Raw genomic sequence first — 17236 nt, 5'->3', positions numbered from 1 at the left:
TGATTAATAAATCGCATCATCTCTAGCATCCCATGTGTGTAACTCACCAAAATTAATATATAACCCTGCTGTATATGCCGGGAAAGATTGATGATACTCCGTCTAATCAACCTTAAACAAATTACAATCAAATACTGTTTGGAAGATGATATTATCATTGAAACTAAATATATATGATGGACCTTCATAATTTACGAAGTGGTCGCCTAAATCGTCGCTTTTGGATTTGCTATGAACTTTAAGAACAGTGAGACTTGAAAAGAGATTGTTGTGAAAAATTATGACTAATAGCTTCACTCAAACGAAAGTACAAGAAAAACAAAACAACCAGATAAACGAAAATATTATTTATCATTCCAACTCAAAAGGGTTTTCTAGAGGTAATAATAATAATCGTGAGGGTCCAAATACTAGTGTATGCATACTTGCAAAAAAACAAGATTAGCGTATTTATAGATCATGGATTTTTCACAGTGTTTGTCCAAAATAAAAAGGATTTCTCACAACAAATGTTAACAGTAATTGCTCTGTATCCTCGCTAAATAAATGTTGGGCAAGCTGTCAAGAACTCAAGATGGAATCCAACGGAACTTACAGTTAATGCATTTAATTAAGAAAATCGGATTAGGCTGCGCTTAGTCAAGAAAATCGGATTGCTTAGACGTCAGGCCAATATTTTTTATTATTACTAGATAAAAGATGGGAGATTTATAATGGAGACATATTCTGTGTGAAAGTTTGTTCATTTAACACATTTTGTATTTTGTGACTATTAAACATTTTTTTGCACGGACTATAAGCTTGTGTGGAATTCCTTAATCTTCATGGCCTTTGGCTTCATGGGAGGGAGGACCCGCCTACTTTGTTATGGTTTTGCACCTATCACTTGAGAATCCCGATAGAAACTTTACCTAAAAGTATGTGCTTTTGAGTTAAGGAGTTTAAAAAATGTTGAGTTATGGCTCTTGAACCGTCTCTTTCCGGCGAGAACCCTTACTTGTACCCTTCACATGGTACACCTTTCTAAAAGCTCTTATGTGTGTGTCACGCGAGCCGTTTATGACCACTTGTTGGTCGAGGAATTCGAGAAGTCTTTCTTCCTGTTCGATTCCGCTTTGGTCCCAAAAGATTTTTCAAAACTTGCAAGCCTTTCATTGTTAAGCACCTTCTTGGAAAACTCATGGAACCCCTATCCTTATTTGCTTTGTATCTCTTTAGCCTTTGTTTGTTGTTGCTACTTTGTTGTAAGCTCTATCATTGTACACTTGGTTTCATGTAACTTTGTTTCTTCTAGATCAATGAAAACAAGTTGTTTGACAAAAAAAAACATTTTTTTTGCAAACTTTCTACTGTTCACAATTTTTTTAGACCATTTTAGTCCCAAATATATTTTTCCACTTTTTTGCCAATATCATCTCTCTTCCTCTTCTTCTTCCTCTCCATCAATTTTTTATTATTTCTCTTTCTATTTGTTCATATCCAACTCGAAATTAGATCACCTCATATCTGATTTAGATGTATTGTTGTTGTTATTTCTCCATTTTTTTGTTAACAAAAAAAAATTGCACTCATGCTTCCTTTTTTTTGTTTTATACAATCTTCAGGAAAGAAGATCTAGAAGCTTTTCTCACATAATTTGAGTTCAATTCGTTTATGGGTTTTGTTCTGGATTTCAACTTCGTTTTCTGGATTTTTTTCATGTCTAATTCGTCTCCCCTTAATCTACAAAACCAATGATGTCCACGAAACACTGACCATATGGTTAGTATACATGTAAATTGACCACGTGATGTCCACGAGATAGTGACAATATGGTTAGTTTCTTTGTGGCATCAACAATCAATTCTCATATGTTGTTTTTTTTAAGATTTTTCCACGAGACAATGACCTTATGGTTAGTTTAGATGTAAATTGACATCATGATGTCCAAGAGACAGCGACCATATGATTATTTTCTTTGTGCCATCAACAACCAATTCCTATATATTGTTTTTCTTAAGGATTATCCAAGAGATATTAATCATATGGTTCGTTTACATGTAAATTGACCACATGATGTCTACGAGACAGTGACCATATGGTTAGTTTCTTTGTGCCATCGACAACCAATTCTCATATGTTACCTTTCTTAAAGGTCCTCGTGGAGAGAACGACACAAGTGAGAACGGTAACAATAGAAGATGAATTGGAGATCTGGTTTTCTCTTATTTCTATTTTTTTTATAGTGAAATGTGTTTTTTTTTTTAATTTGGATTGAATGTTTAAATAAGATTTTTTAAAAAAATGGATTTCACATTGATTCGGCCTTTATCCAAGTCAAAGATTGGTATTTGGAGTCTGAAAATAAATTAGAAATATGAAAAAGGAGGTAAGGCGGCATGTGTGAGAATGATATTATGTAGGGAGGGAGATGAATAGAGTATATAGAGTTTTCCAATTTTTTTTTGTGGTGAATATGTTTCAGAGAGAAAGAGAAACAGATGGATGAAGATGGTGGATCTGAAAAATTAAGAAATTATAATAGAAAAGAAAGAAGAAGAAGATATTGCTGTTAATAAAAGAAAAAGAAAAAGATATTGTGACGTTTGTTGAACGAGAGATGTGGTTAGGATGATATTTTTGTTTTTTCAATTGAGTATTTTTTTTGTGCACAAAAATTGGTTGTGAAAGAGGTGGTTTAGTTAAAAGGTGTTTTTGACAATTCAACTTAAAAAAGTGTGCTGTGGAAAAAAAGTGTGCTACTATGATATTAAAGTTTTAAAAAGTGTGTGAGGCTGCTATTTTTCCTAAAACAATTTGCGCAACGCGACATGGTACTTTTTACAAAATAATTTTGTTGCACTTTAAGTATGATTGGAAAAGATTTAAAGATTTGATATCTTGCATTTATTCATATTTTAATAATTTTTACTTTATTATATTATTACATATGTATATATTATTAATTATATGTTATATATTTATTTTACAAAAGATATGTACTTATGTACATACTTGTTTGTTTGGTGATATAATTTCACACATAGTTAGTTCAAATTCATATTATTCCATACTTTTTTTTGGGTCAAAACACTTGCTTTTCATTCAAAGAAATAAAAAAAAGTCCACATATATGGAAGAGGATCTCCAAAGTTTAAAACAATACAAAAGAAGCCATTCCTCAATGCCACAAAAAGTAAGATAAAGTTCATCGATTTCATATCCAAGAGAGCTATGAACCAATGGCTTGGAAGTCCATTTGCACCTGTGAGGTCATGGTGAATCGAGAGGTCATCCTCAAAAGCTTTGAAGGACAAGAGCTTGGTCACGGTCATAGGATATGGTGACGTTGATATGGTCACGGCTAGAGCGAGGTTCAATACCCAAGGTAGCAAGCAAGCAAGGATCCGGGTGACTATGTTATTGTAGTCTCTCGAGGGCTGCTTTGAAACCCAAAGCATAAGGATTGGATCAAATCGATAAAACGCAATAAAATTCCTTCGTATTGGATCCGACTGATGGGAGTGGTTGGATAAAGGTGCTTGATTTCATCAGATGAATAGCTTGGATGATAATCGTCATTGAACATATCTAGTTCAAGACTATGTTTACTACTTTGGCTATAACGATTCAGAATACTTAGACCATAAATTTGTAGACTTAAATAATCATGCCGCAAGTCCCTAATATCGACTAAAGCCAGGGTTCTTTCATGATAAATGGATACACAAAGCAACATTGGTGATACCTTTTTCCAATGGATTCTACAGCCATTGAGAAGAGGAAGTCGACGCAGAGCTTGGTTTTGGCAGAGCATAAACGCTGAAATAACGGACCTGTGATTTGTCGTTTCAGAAATTAGGTAAAGGTTTATTGACTTGGGCCTTTCGAAATTTGAAGGGCCGAGCCATAAAACTAGATCCACTAGGAAAAACCCTAGTTTCATTGTCGGAGGCCAGGGGAGAGGTTGGATGTGGCGGCTGACCAGAAGTTGCAAAAAGATTTGTGTTGCAGGGTACGATTACAGTGAGTAGAAGAGCGACAGGGAATAGCGGAGGCCTTGGCCTTATTCGAGGTTGGAAACTAAGTCCACTGGGAAAAACTCTAGTTTCAAAAGCACTTGCCAAATTAAGAGGTGAGTGTACTGACTGCCCGAGATTGACAGAGAGATTAATGGTGCTATCAGCAGGAGCAGACGATGGCTGTGAAATGAATCAAAATCAGAAACTATGTCTACTGGGAAAAATCCTAGTTTCTCAAGCAATTGCCAAGATGAAGGAAAAGTGCAGCGGCTACCCAAGCTATGTAGAGAGATTTGCTGCTGAGAAAAGATCATCTCGGGTGAGTGAACAATCGACGGGAGCAGACTACTGTCGAGGTTTGGTTCGGGAACAGAGGTCAAGAGAGTTTGAAAAGGGTTAAACAAGGAGAAAAGCTGGGGAGAGAAATTGCAAAACAGGAAACTAAGGAGGGGGTATTGAACTTGGTATTTTAGAAGATTTTAGAGTATTCTTAAAATCACTTGTTATTCAATTGATGATTTTTAAAAATCTTTTAAAATCATATGTTATTCAACTTAGATTTATGTAAAATCATTTAAAATAATTTACAATCCCTTGTTATTCAATCAATGATTTATAAAACTTACTTAAAATCCACTGTTATTCAAAATCTGACAACTTTTTTAAAAACTACTACTTTGAATGATTTTAGGATATTTTGATTTGTTTTTTAGTTAAAAATACTCTCACTCAAAATCATACCCTTTAAGGTAGAATTTTACAGGATTTTATAAAAAAGAAAAAAACTGTATTTCCTGGGAAATTAAAATTGAAGTCTCACTTCGACACATCTTCTAGCTCTTCGCAGAGTCATATCACTACAAAAAAAAGGTCAGTTTGTATCATTTATTTTGAATATTTGCATTACTTATAATTGATGCAAAAGAATTTTTCATCGTTTATTTAAATGATATAAAATGGGGTGATGTAAATAATTGACATCGTTTCATTAGTAACTGATGCAATTATCTATAATATTTGCATCGTTTGTTTTAAATGATGTTAATTTTGTGTCAATTACAAAATATGATGCTAGTATTTGTAACGTTTTAACAAATGATGTTATTTTTTCCATCATTTCTATATAATTGATATTAAAATTAGTGTCTATTTTCAGAACTGATTTCAATATTTGTATCATGTATAGCAAATGACTTAAATAAGTGTATCATTTACAATAACTGATTGGAAACATAGTATCACTTTTACATAAATGATGTTATTTTTATGTCAGTTTTTATTAATGATTCTGGCTATAGCATCACTTTTAAAAATTGATGCGAAAATTATATTTTTAGTCATTTTTTGGTATTAATTAAAAAACATATTTTGAAATAATTTCACATCATTTGTAAAGTGAAGCAAAAATACTCACGTGTTTTATCATATTTAGTTATTATCAGTATTTTAAAATCTAAAAACATAATTAATTAAAAACGAAAAAGCATTTCTAAATTTAATTTAAAGAAATCTGAGAATGATTTACAAAATTAGTCCATAATAAACGAGCAAATTAAATACATAAAACATAAATAAATAAAAGTTGCAGGCTAAAATGTTGTGACAAACAGATGTTGATCATCGTACGTAGATGTGTGATGACTAGCATTTGGTTGAATGCTTAAGCATCTAGCGTTTATCATTGGCACCATCATCCAATTCCTGGAAAAAAGCATTAAATCCATTAGTTTATTATCTAAATATCTGATATCAAAGAGAGTAATATGCAAATAAATTACCCGAGGATTCGGTGGATTTGGAATGTTTACAAAGGCTGGATTTGGTATGTTCGCAAAAGCTGTTGCAAAATTTACAGCCCATGCAGTTGCCTGAATATTCAACGTAAAACATTAGTTTTATATATCTAATTTATACTAATGCAAATAAACTTACAAAACTATTGTTATATATTAATACCTGTTCGCCAGTTGAATTACCAAGTATTTGTCCAACGAATGTAGACATTGCCTTAACCTGATCTGCTAAAACTTTCAATTGTGTCCTCAGCTGGGTAACTGTTTCAGAATTCTCTATCTCTTGTGTAGTTGCAGCCGTCGAGTGTCTCACTAATTTTGAAGGTGTGGGTCCACGGCCAACACAACGAATTCGTCCTGAAGACTCTGGACCAAACACTTGAGCATATTCATCATCCAATCTAGCAGTAACATTGCTCGGGACTTGCGGATTTTGCTCCATCAACGTGGTAAGTGCTTCCTTTATAAATGATACAAGGAAAAATCCAACAGACTAAAGCAACGCACCTCCAGCTTTTTTCTTAAAAGTTCACTTCGAAAAAGTATTGATCAAAATTCAAAGTGACTATAATAAAACTAACCGCGCGTATTTTCGCCTCCTCAGACACAAAGGTTCCATCAGGTTTCTTGCGAGTCTCAATGAAAAATTCGGCTCGACATGGTGTTTTTCCGATCTTGACTTTCTGCAGTAAAGAGACATGCATAAACAATGTACAAAATCAATATAATAAAATAGGTTTATATCATGACTAAGTTACTCACAATCTCATTTCTTTTTCTTGAAAAACTCTTTCTTCCACATAAGTGAGGCATGGTATTGTTTTTTTGGCTCCTTGTATTCTGCTCTTGCATTTTCTGAAATCTCATACATTAAATAAAAGAATTACTTGCATTTGATATAGACATAGAAGTACATATAAATATCTATCGAATAAACTATACCTTCCACTTTTCAGTGAACCTCTTGTGAACGAAATGAGACCATTGATTTTCAGGAATTTTCTCGGGTCGATTCCTCAACGTTTCAATCAGATTACTTTTTTTGTGTTCTTTCCAAAGACGTAATTTGACATCCTTGCATCGACTACCTAGTGCACTCATTACATATGCTTTTCTCATCATAGGATCATCAAATTTGAATTTGGACTGAAATGACATAACATGAAACGAGACATCAACCAAAATTTAGTATTAAAACATCGCATGATTTTAAAAAGTTATAGATAAATTAGATGCTCGATGTTTACCTGAACTAATTCCCATGCTTTTTCTTTTATATTAGAACTAACCAACCTCCAATCGGCGTAGTCAATGGGTAGCAATCGCACATCAGTGCTTAATTGACCTAACCATGATCCAAGTAAACCTCCTGAATCTCCAATTGGTTGACTTGTATCTACATCGAAATGCACAATAACTTGACTGTCTTGCAATTTCCAGACATCTCCAGATGTCATCAGTTTGCCTTCTATATTTCCATTCGTATCTTGTTGATGAACACATATATATTTGAAACCAAATTGGAGTTAGTCTATAATAAACCAAATTAACATATAAGACATTTTATTAATCTTAACAACGGTTTTGATTCGAAATGAAAGCTATGAACGAAAACAATTTAAAGGAAAGCAATCCTAACAACTGTTTTGATTTAAGATGAAAGCAATCAAATCGATTTAAAATGCAGGTCAAGGCTAGTGCAACAGTTTAAACGAAAAGAATTATTTAATGAAATTAAAGTAATCAACTTTAAATATTACCAATGACTTCTATTTTCCATTTGTAGCTTTTACATTCTGGAGCAAGTGGAGGAGGCATGTTGTAATCAGTTTCCAGCTGTGGTAAATCATCAGGTGGTTGTGTCTCTGAATCCACGAAATCCATGATCGATCCTAAACTAGGTTAAAAAATAGAAAAGAAAACAAGTTAGCACTAGAGAAACCGATTTGCAGAATATGTAAACATTAGATTTACAAAACCAGTTTACGTCACCTTCAGATTCTCTTAGATTGCCCAGCAGTTTCTCATACTGAGATTTATTTAGTTGTAGATACTTTTTAGGAAAATAATAATTTATTCCCGCGTGGGCTAAAATTAAGCGGGATCTGAAACCAAATGGATATATTATTAAGAAGTTTTGTTTTTGTGTGAGAGACAAATAAATAAAAATTCACAAAATTTAGAACGTGTGTAAGAGTTTTTGTTGTAAACTACCTAAAAGATAATCTCACACAAAAGAAAAAATAATTAGCTCACAAAATTAAGGGGAAAAAACTAGTTAATGAATAAGATTGCTTCGAATATTTATGTCACTAGATTATATTGTTTCACTGCGATTTTGTTTAGCTAGATTTTTCTAGATCATAGTACGTTGTTAACCTCGACAAAGCATTTTTTTACGTACCTCGACAAAGAAACACAAAAAGTCATACTGATAGTTTTTTTTTTGTTTTTGGAGAAAAAGTCATATCTATTAATAGATATGATTAACGAATAAACAAATTTTCAAATACAGTATATGTATTTATTTTTAAAAAAATTATTGTTGGAAATTAAACCAAAGAAACAATTTTTTTGGTGCGCCTCTAAAGTATTTAAGAACCATAACAAACGTACGTAAGCCTCTCAAGTGGCTGAAAATCAAATAACTTAGATAATCTGGATTTGGACGTCCTTAACTAGACAAATCTAGAAATTCTTAAAAAGTTTGTTATTGAACAATGGTTTGTACGTAACGGTGATACCTTAGCTAGCACTCGTCATCCGAGGAAGACGGCGCATCGTCTTCTAAAGTTGATGGGTCAGCTGGAGCTAGTGGTTCACTGGTGACATCATTTTCGTCAAGATCATGCTCCTCCAAAATAAAAGGAAAGCTGAGACTAGTATCGCTTAAATCCCCATCAGAATGGTACTGGCGCGGGTCTTTCTCTTTGGTAGAACGCTTAAAGACGAGTGCAGGAGCATATTTCTTTACGGCGTGCGTCAGTTTAGTGATGATCAAAGCCTGGCATGCCAGTTTCTTCTCAAGCCGTGCTTGGTTCTTTTCCAGCTTAGTGATAGAAGAGTAGAACCACTTGTCTGTCTCGGTGCGCAGGGGAGCATTTACAGGTTGGTTAAGTGGTAGAGAGATAACCGATCTCTCACCGGAGGACTGTATGGGTTTTTTTTGCATTGACTTGCGCATCTTAGCGAAGTATTTGCTTAGCAGCAAAAGCGGTCTGTCGCTAGTAGCTATATAGAAGGAACTTGGTGAAGGCGGAAATGGTGTACTGCCTGGCTTAATAGATGGAAGATGCGGGCTGGGCAACAAGAATATCTGCTCATTTTCGTAAGATGCAGTGAAGCGGTAACCAAATTACAGAGGGTTATCAACCCATCCTCCTAAGTAATGTTTGCTCAGTTGACTAGTTAAACACATAAATTTTTTGCTCAGTTTGTTTATAAGCGTATTTGCTCATGCCTAACTAACAAGAGCATAATAAAGTTCATATAAACAAAAGTGCAGGTGAAGAACAGAACAAGAGACTCGACAAATGAGCAATTTCAGCGTCACAAATAGTTAAGGCTCGCTCAAGCATAGGAAATGTACAGAGAGTCATAACATACCTCTTTTTGCAGTCTCAAGCGTTTCAAATATGTAGATTGTTTCTTGCGAAGCTCCATAGAAAGGTTTTGGAGATCAGTAGCAAGTGATCGCTGGTATAAAACAAATAAGAATTAAAACATAAGATAATGATGAATTATCACATTTTTTCTTGGGTCACAAGAGAATTTCCTTTAGGATTAAGAGTACTAGCATGATGAAGCAGAGGATGATAAGAACAGATGCACACATCACCATACCTCCTTGTCTCTGTGTACGTTCCGCCTGCGGAGATTCACAAGTGATTAAGCTAAAACATTTAGGCATGAGCAAATACTCTTATATATGACTCTGCTTTCAATCAATTTCTTCAGACTTACCACATCCCTTGTTCTCATTCTTTTTTGCTTATTCCAGTAACTGAAAGAAAAAAAAATCTGTAGTGATGAATTTAACATTAAATCAAAAAAAAAAAATTATGTTGTGATGGGTTATGGGATGTGGTAAGTCTGAAGAAAGCTGCGCAGCTTGTACTTCAGGTAAACAATTTTTTTTGAATCACCAATACATTTTTTAGTAGTATGTCTTAGAACCTGGATCTAATATAGTGTCTATGTATAAAACAAATGGAACAGATGAAAGAGAAAGAGGGACAGAGAATGTTGCAGAGAAGATAGCAAACGGTTTGTTGAATGAAGCTAGAACAATGCATACAAAGGACAACACCTCCATCATTTACTTATGTTTCGATACTTCCACCTTAGTTTTTCTCTAACATTTGCTTCTTAGGCTCTTATAGACTTCATCTTCTTCCAATAGACAAGGTAAGCGATGAATTTGATGATTGAACGATGGTCAGTCTCATGAAAAATTGATGAGAAGTCGAGAGCATTTATCATCGTCATTAGAGTTCTAAAGGTATTTTTTTTTGTTATAAAGTATCCTAAAATCTCCCAAAATCTGAAACGAGAATCTATCCAAATCACAAAGTATTTTGAAAAAAATATATATAAACTCTAACAAATAACTAAAAATCTTCTAAAAGCTCAATAGAATCTTGCAAAATCCTAAAATATTAAAATCCCACCAAATTCCTTAAAATACAAGTTCAATACCCCCTTATAAAAGAAGTAGATCGGAGACGAATAGAAGTAGATCAGAGACGAATAGAAGCTGAATCAGTGGAATTCCGATGCCGGTGAGTAGTAGCACTGCCAGCATCGGAAAACTTGGTCAGAAGAAAGTTCTAGAAAATCGTACCGAAGAGTTTTTTTAAACATTTTTTTGGCTATTCTTTCATATTATTCCATACTTATTTAAATTAATATAATATGAAAACTAAAGTTTATACAATAAGATAAGAAATTAATTTCTCATTTACGTACAAATTTTCATGTAACCATAATTCACAAATTTTCTTGAAGAAAATCTAAGTTTACGTTATCTTTTGCTTTTATAATACATAATTATATTGTTCTCTTTCTTCGGTTGCATCATTACAAATTTTGTGTTGAAGACCAAGTTTGATATCACAATGGCATTAACAAGTCGCCTTACTCCAATAGTAAAGAGAGAAAAGTCCCACCACTTGAGTTTAAGTAACATTGGCCATAGGGATTCGAAATTTAATATGATTTTCTTTAACCTCAGAAAATTAGTCTTTGACTCTAGCTAGAAAACGTTTATGATCACTCATAGGTTATAAAAAAAAAATCACAATAGCCTTGATTATTTTTGCGTGTGCAAACAATAGCGTTGATTTACTCGCAAATTTATGTCTGGATTTTTCCGTTTCAATCCAAATTTTCTTCAAATGGATTATTTGTTCCATTTTCTCCGTTTTTTTTTGTTAAAACGTTTTCATGTATAAAAAGGAAGATACTAAAACTAAAAGAAGGATAACGATTAACGAACATAGTAAAAACTAAGCTTACATTACGAAAACATAAGATATATAAGATCAGGAATATGATAAATTTTCTTAATTGATATAAGAGAAATAATTTAAAATAAAAGAAGAACTATATATGAAAAAAAAGTTTCCTTATAATAGAGTAAAAAGGGTACCACAAACATAATGGGGATGAATTGCAATACCCATGAACATGCACATGCTCTTGTTCCCTACTGCCTTCATGGGTCCTGAATTCAATAAATTCTTCCAACATAATTTGAGAATAAAAGAGTAAATTGTGTTACGATGTGGATCCTAAGTTTCACCATTAAAAAAAAATTATAACATATTATGTTTTCCTTGTTTATAAAAATTTACTAGTGATAAAGGAATTCAAAGTATTTTTCTTTTCTGTTATTTATTTTAGTTGATAGAAAACAACCAAAAGAAAAAATGAAATAAGAAAAAAATCTTTTAAAACAAATTATGATTAAATATCCAAATACTTTTAATAAAAAAACTTATAACTACAAATAAACTGTTTTACCACTTTGTTTCTATCTCCTTTTTGTAAATGCAGATTTTAGAACAACTCGCTGCGAGAAACAAGTCATTGTGCCGAACAGAGTGTTGTGCCAATCAGGAAGCTGCATTAGATCACAAGCGCCTGAGTTGCTGACGTAGATGTGTGAGCTAACGTGGTAAGACGTGAGTGGATGTGATGATGTGTCGAGGAAAGTTGATGACTTGGCATTGAAGATAGAGACGAGATTGTTCTTGGAGATATGAAGAATATTCTCCACAGCAAATTAAGGAAAGGACAAACTTGAGCAGCAAACAGTTTCCTTATCTGGAGATATGAAGTATATTCTCTACAACAAATAAGGAAAAGATAAGGATGAGAGCAAACAGTTTCCTTATCCCTTGATACTTGGAGATTCGCCTTCTAGGGTTTCTCACGTCGTGTATATATATTCTAGGAGTAGGCCAAGAGCCAAGTTGAGCACTCTAGAATATTGATACAGTTGTAAACTTCGAAGCCATAAAAATAAGGCTTAGAAGGTGTGTTCCCAGTTCTCTGTGACGTTAATCAGAGAGGTGATTAAGTGCGCAGAGAATTGTTTTTCTTTCTCTTAGATCTACACTGGTGAGAGTTTAGATAGAAAAGAGAGAGTGTTGGTTTTCTTCTCTTATAGATAAAAAGAGAGAGGGTTGGTTTTCTTCTCTTAGATCTACACAGGGTGTTGTGTTCGATAGAAAAGAGAAATTTCAGATTCATTCTTAGTCGGGATCAATCCTATTGGGTAGAATAGGTTGAGTAAGGGCCGAGACAAAATTGTATCATTGTAAGAGAAAAATTTTGTTAATAAGATTGAAGAGAAAAGCGTTAGCCTTGCGCGTTCCAAGCGTAAATCAGTGTGTTGTGTGTCTCTATACCTTAACAATTGGTATCAGAGCGGACGCCTGATAAAAGAATTGTTTATCTTTTCAACAGGTGAGATCTTAAGATGAGGTATGGAGAATCCACAACAGTTCGTTGATGAGAACAATCCGCTGATGCTTGACGCTGAGCATTATGATGATTGAAAAGCACAAATCAGACAATTGATTCAGAGTCGTGTTATGAAAGCCTGGTTCGCTGTTGAAGATGGATGGTCACTTCCAACATTTACGAACATCATAGGAGAAACTGTAATAAAGCCCTATAAGTTGTGGACGGCTGAGGAGAAGTTAAAGGGAGAACAGAACACTGAAGCGCTATCTACTATTTTCAGCTGCTTGCCGATGGATCTGTTCACGATGGTGCAATAGTGTATGTCGGCGAAAGAAGCTTGGGATCTTTTGGAAGCCTTCTTTAAGGAAACCAGAAGGGTGAAGAAGGAAAAATCTGATAAATCACCAACCTGTCATTTCAACAGTCAACTAAGCTCCCCTTGTAAGGAAGTGGTAGTGATGAAGAAGGTATTCAAGGATAAGAGGTTTGTCAAAGAATTTCTCAGAAGTTTATCAGATGGATATCTTTCTCACAAATCTGATGGTAAATATGCTTTTAAGTTCTGGTGAACAGAAGGTTGATCCATGTGTGAAATTAGTTCAGACAGATGAACTGCAGATGAGAAAGAATGAGCAGAAGGCTGAGGAATCATTCACTCTGAAGACTGTAGAAACTCAGACGTCTGTTCAAGGTAATGAGGAAGTACTGAGCAAAAAGCAGTTCAGAAGGCTGAAGGGTGTACAACGTCAGTATCAATCTTCATCATCTAGATCTGGTGCAGAGAAAGAATCTCAGAGTTCTGAATATCAAGGTTATGGACATTTTCAATCAGAATGTTCTGCACTTGAAAGAGGAAGCGTGTTGAAGTGTTACAACCGTCAAGGCTGTGGTCATTCGATATCTTGTCTGACATGGAGTGATCTTGGTTTACCCAAAGAAGATGATGAGAATCAGGAGTCTGTTTTGAAACCTAAAGTTGATGTGGCTGGCTTATCTGTTGAGAAACAAATCATCGCTCTGTCTAAGGATCTGATTCTGCAGAAGAAGGAGAATTATGATCTGGCGTCTGAGAAGGAAGAGCTGCTTTGTAGAGTCTTCACTCTTGAGAAATTGTTGTCTGAGGAAAAAGTCATTTCGTCTTTGTTGAGACAACGCCTTGAGGATCAGCTAAGGAATAACAAGAAGCTGAGTAAAGGAGCAAAAGATCTGTACAGGGGGCTGATCACTCACGAGGGTACTATAATTGCAAAATGTGGTATAAGGAACCATGGAGGAAACTCAAGCGGTGTCATGAGTGCAGTTAATGGTCTTTGATGGTCAGAAGATTTCATACATAGGTCATGGAACAGAAGTGCTGCAAAACGGAGGTGAGGCTATCAAACGGGTGTCTCAGTTCAACTTGCAGAAGACTAAACAGACGATTGTTGTGAACAACCTGAGAGGAAAACGGTGTCGTTGTTGGTATCGTGGTGTGACTGGTCATTTTAAGGTTGATTGTTACAGATTTAAGAATCGTGTAAGTCAGCTCATACGCCAGAAGAAGTCCCACAAGGTTAAAAGAAGAGGCAATCAAGTCTTCCTTAAGAAGAATGATCTATATTGTTATAGTGGATCTTCAAGTACCACAATTAATAAAGGTTTACACCTCAAATCAATGAATGAAAGGACAAGATAAGAAGTTGGGAGAAGACTGTGGAGAGTCGAAGATCTGAACAAAAAAACATGTCGCTGTTACTATGCAAGTCTGAGCCTCCACAAAGCTGGCTGTTTCAAGTGTCTGGATTGTAATATATCACTCACGCATTTGAAGGAGTGTCACAAAGATGTTCGAAGATACAGGCGAGTAAACATCATGAAGCGTGACATGAATTATGTTGCTCAAACTGTTGATGATCAATAGACTGTTGTGTTGAAGCACTGGTTCTTTGAGAGTGCTTGTTCAAGACACATGTCTGGGAATCAAGGAAGGCTACATAACTTTGGAGCAGGCTCAATTGACAAGGTCACTTTTGGAGATGAAGCTGAAGCAGTTAGGTGTTTGATGAGGGTTTAGATGTTACATTCACCGAGAAAGTATGTCAGGCGGTTGATAAGTACCACAATAGTTGAGTCGAAGCTCAGCACTCTGATAATAGCTATTATATATGGAAGTCGTCCAATCCAAAAGCAAAAGAGCTCAATCAGCAATGTTCTCTGGTGCTCAGAGACATGATCTCAGAAGATGTGCATTAACTAGTTGTTGTTAAGTGTAAGCTGCAGTAGTCAGGAAACTGTGAGAATCACTTCCATGGAGAAGCTGCTGGAAGGATTCAGGAGGGCAGAGTTGGTGTGTCAGCTGCTACTACACAGAGTTGTTCGGATGCAGTTAATGGCATGACAAGTCAGAGCTTTGCAAATGGATTCAAACTGCAACAATGTGATCTATCTCAGTTGGGTGAAACTACAGAGGTGGCTACTAGGTCTACAAATATCGTTGCAGGTCATACGTTTGTTGATAAAATTATTGTGCTGAACAAAGTCAATTGTTTGTGGGTCTTCAAGAACACAAGAAACAAATGTGGACAAGTTGTGGAGAACAAGGCATGAGTGGTCATACAAAGCTCTAAGGAGAGCTTGCTAGACGCAGCACCTTTACTTCCGCACGAGGTAATCAGAAATCTGATAGGGATTGTTTGTGTTCATAACTTCATGCTGTCTTAGATGGATGTTAGTAGGATTTCTAGGAATGACTTCTTTCAGAAGACTGTTTACTTGGAGCAACTGCAAGATTTTGAGGTATTTATATACCAATGCGCGTATGTCAAAGGTTTAAACAGTGCATGGGGGTTACAAAGAAGTGAAGATGAAGCCACACCCATTGGAGTTGAAAATGTTATATCTTAGAAGATGATTCAAGATATTGTGTAAATGGTAACTGGTACGGTGGATTGATCAGTTGTCTGAAGATGTGTTTTACCAGCAAACCAGACATCTGTTATGTACTTGCACACATGCAAGCTGCTGAAAGGATGATCAAGTATTTCAAAGGAAAATGCATCATAAGGTTGACATTGACAAAAATGAGCTAGCAGAAACTTGAAGAGATACCGCTCTCTGAATCACCGTGAAGGATCTTGTGGCTATTGCTTTCTGGGAACAAAGCTGATCTTCTGCTACGCTCAGAAGCTTGTTAAGGTACCTTGTTCAATTTTTGAAATCTGAGGTTAATACCTTAGGAACCTGTTTCAATCACCTGATGAGGATCAAACAATTGAGAACAGTGTACGGTACATTCTTAGACCATGCTTTAATTTTGTGTGATAATCGTTTATTTGCTAATATTGTTGTAGATCATGTATCAGATACAGAAATTAAATTACTAGACTCTGAATATCTGTTATTTTATAGAGTAGTTGTGGAGAAACTGATAGTAATAGATTGTTAGAGCACTGATTTGTAAATTGATGATTTGTTTACAAAACCATTGGACTTGGATCAACACATGATTCTGAGAAGAGTCATTGGTGTTTGTGAGATCTAATATGTTCTGTGAGTTGTGTTGATCAGATACAAGGACATGCATCAGAACAGGCCATGAAATTTCTAGAATGTATAAAAGATCAACATTCTGTCTAAGCAAAGATTCAGTCGAAAACAGCTGTCTGTAATACCAATTCATATCGGGGATCTCGTAAAACGTTTTCGTAAAGAAGGAGGTCAAAGAGCTGAGGAGTGGCATTATTATGCATTCCATTCTGAAAGAAGTATCAGCTGTGTGTAATTAAAAAAAATTAAAAAAAAAAAAAAAAAAAAAAAAAAAAAAAAAACAGTGTGGCTGGTACACTCCTGTCAATGCACTCTCCAAAGGAAATTCCAGCTGCCTACATCACGTTGATGGTGAACCATGAGAATCAAAAGCATGTCAGAGTGAAAGACTAGCCACTGATCACAGAGCTGGTTATTGAAAATTCACAAAAGGTTGTGGTATTTTCTGGTGAAGTCCCTAACAAGTAGTTGACACACATCACAGAACGGATCTCAAGGTATGAAAACCTTTTTGCTTTAAGAAGTAAAAATTAATATAGGAGTGCTCTTAATGGTCTATTGCTTTTCTGGTTCCCTCACTTCCTGTGTTTAACTATGTTTGGAAGTATGAGATCGTGTGTAAATGGCTGAAACGAAAAATGTGTTGTAAAATCAATGTTGTGTAGTTAAAATCTGATGATTGATTGATGTAACACGAGGCTGATTATAGATATTGTTGATGAAGAATGCTTGTATGTTTTCAGCAGGTGTGCACTAATGTGTGTTAAGTGTTTTCAGGTTTAAGCTCATTTGTTTCAGCTCACAAGAATGATCATGATTCTCTAAGTGGTAAAATCCATAGAGCAGCAATTGATCAAGGGTCTAACTTTTTGAACGACGGATTGATCATGTAAGTAGGATCAAAGAGCTGCATGTTCATCTAATTATTTGGGTGTACTAGGAGTA

General features: G+C 35.0%; 2 protein-coding genes across 2 annotated transcripts; both read right to left on the bottom strand.

Moving 5' to 3' along the window:
• Positions 1-5470: 5470 nt before the first annotated feature.
• Positions 5471-7893, bottom strand: LOC104724705 (uncharacterized). Its single transcript, XM_010443253.3, has 9 exons — positions 7787-7893; positions 7555-7686; positions 7042-7280; positions 6737-6940; positions 6557-6649; positions 6376-6477; positions 5958-6254; positions 5780-5869; positions 5471-5702 (listed from the first exon to the last, which is right to left on the bottom strand). Exons 2-9 carry the CDS (start codon positions 7676-7678, stop codon positions 5670-5672), a joined length of 1182 nt encoding a protein of 393 aa, XP_010441555.2. The 5' UTR covers positions 7679-7686; positions 7787-7893; the 3' UTR covers positions 5471-5669.
• Positions 7894-8409: 516 nt separating this feature from the next.
• Positions 8410-10398, bottom strand: LOC104723750 (uncharacterized). Its single transcript, XM_087475998.1, has 4 exons — positions 9758-10398; positions 9638-9662; positions 9401-9490; positions 8410-9110 (listed from the first exon to the last, which is right to left on the bottom strand). The coding sequence occupies exons 1-4, from the start codon at positions 9760-9762 to the stop codon at positions 8544-8546; spliced, it is 687 nt and encodes a 228-aa protein (XP_087332124.1). The 5' UTR covers positions 9763-10398; the 3' UTR covers positions 8410-8543.
• Between the last annotated feature and the right edge of the window lie 6838 nt (positions 10399-17236).

Source organism: Camelina sativa, chromosome 11 (genome assembly GCF_030686135.1).
Source record: "Camelina sativa cultivar CO46 ecotype springtype chromosome 11, ASM3068613v1".
NCBI classification, from domain to species: domain Eukaryota; kingdom Viridiplantae; phylum Streptophyta; class Magnoliopsida; order Brassicales; family Brassicaceae; genus Camelina; species Camelina sativa.
The sequence above is the reverse complement of the archived record's forward strand: the minus strand, read 5'-3'. Positions and strand labels throughout refer to the sequence as shown.

Bases quoted from the DNA above. Each gene is read 5' to 3' on its own strand.
- LOC104724705 (XM_010443253.3), bottom strand. From the start codon at position 7,678: ATGGATTTCGTGGATTCAGAGACACAACCACCTGATGATTTACCACAG. The intron at 6,478-6,556 runs GTGAGTAACTTA...TCTTTACTGCAG, and splicing joins CAAGAAAAAGAAATGAGATT to AAAGTCAAGATCGGAAAAAC. The intron at 5,870-5,957 runs GTATTAATATAT...TTGAATATTCAG, and splicing joins GTAATTCAACTGGCGAACAG to GCAACTGCATGGGCTGTAAA.
- LOC104723750 (XM_087475998.1), bottom strand. The intron at 9,491-9,637 runs GTATGGTGATGT...GTTTTATACCAG, and splicing joins ACGTACACAGAGACAAGGAG to CGATCACTTGCTACTGATCT. The intron at 9,111-9,400 runs GTATGTTATGAC...GAAAATGAGCAG, and splicing joins GCTTGAGACTGCAAAAAGAG to ATATTCTTGTTGCCCAGCCC.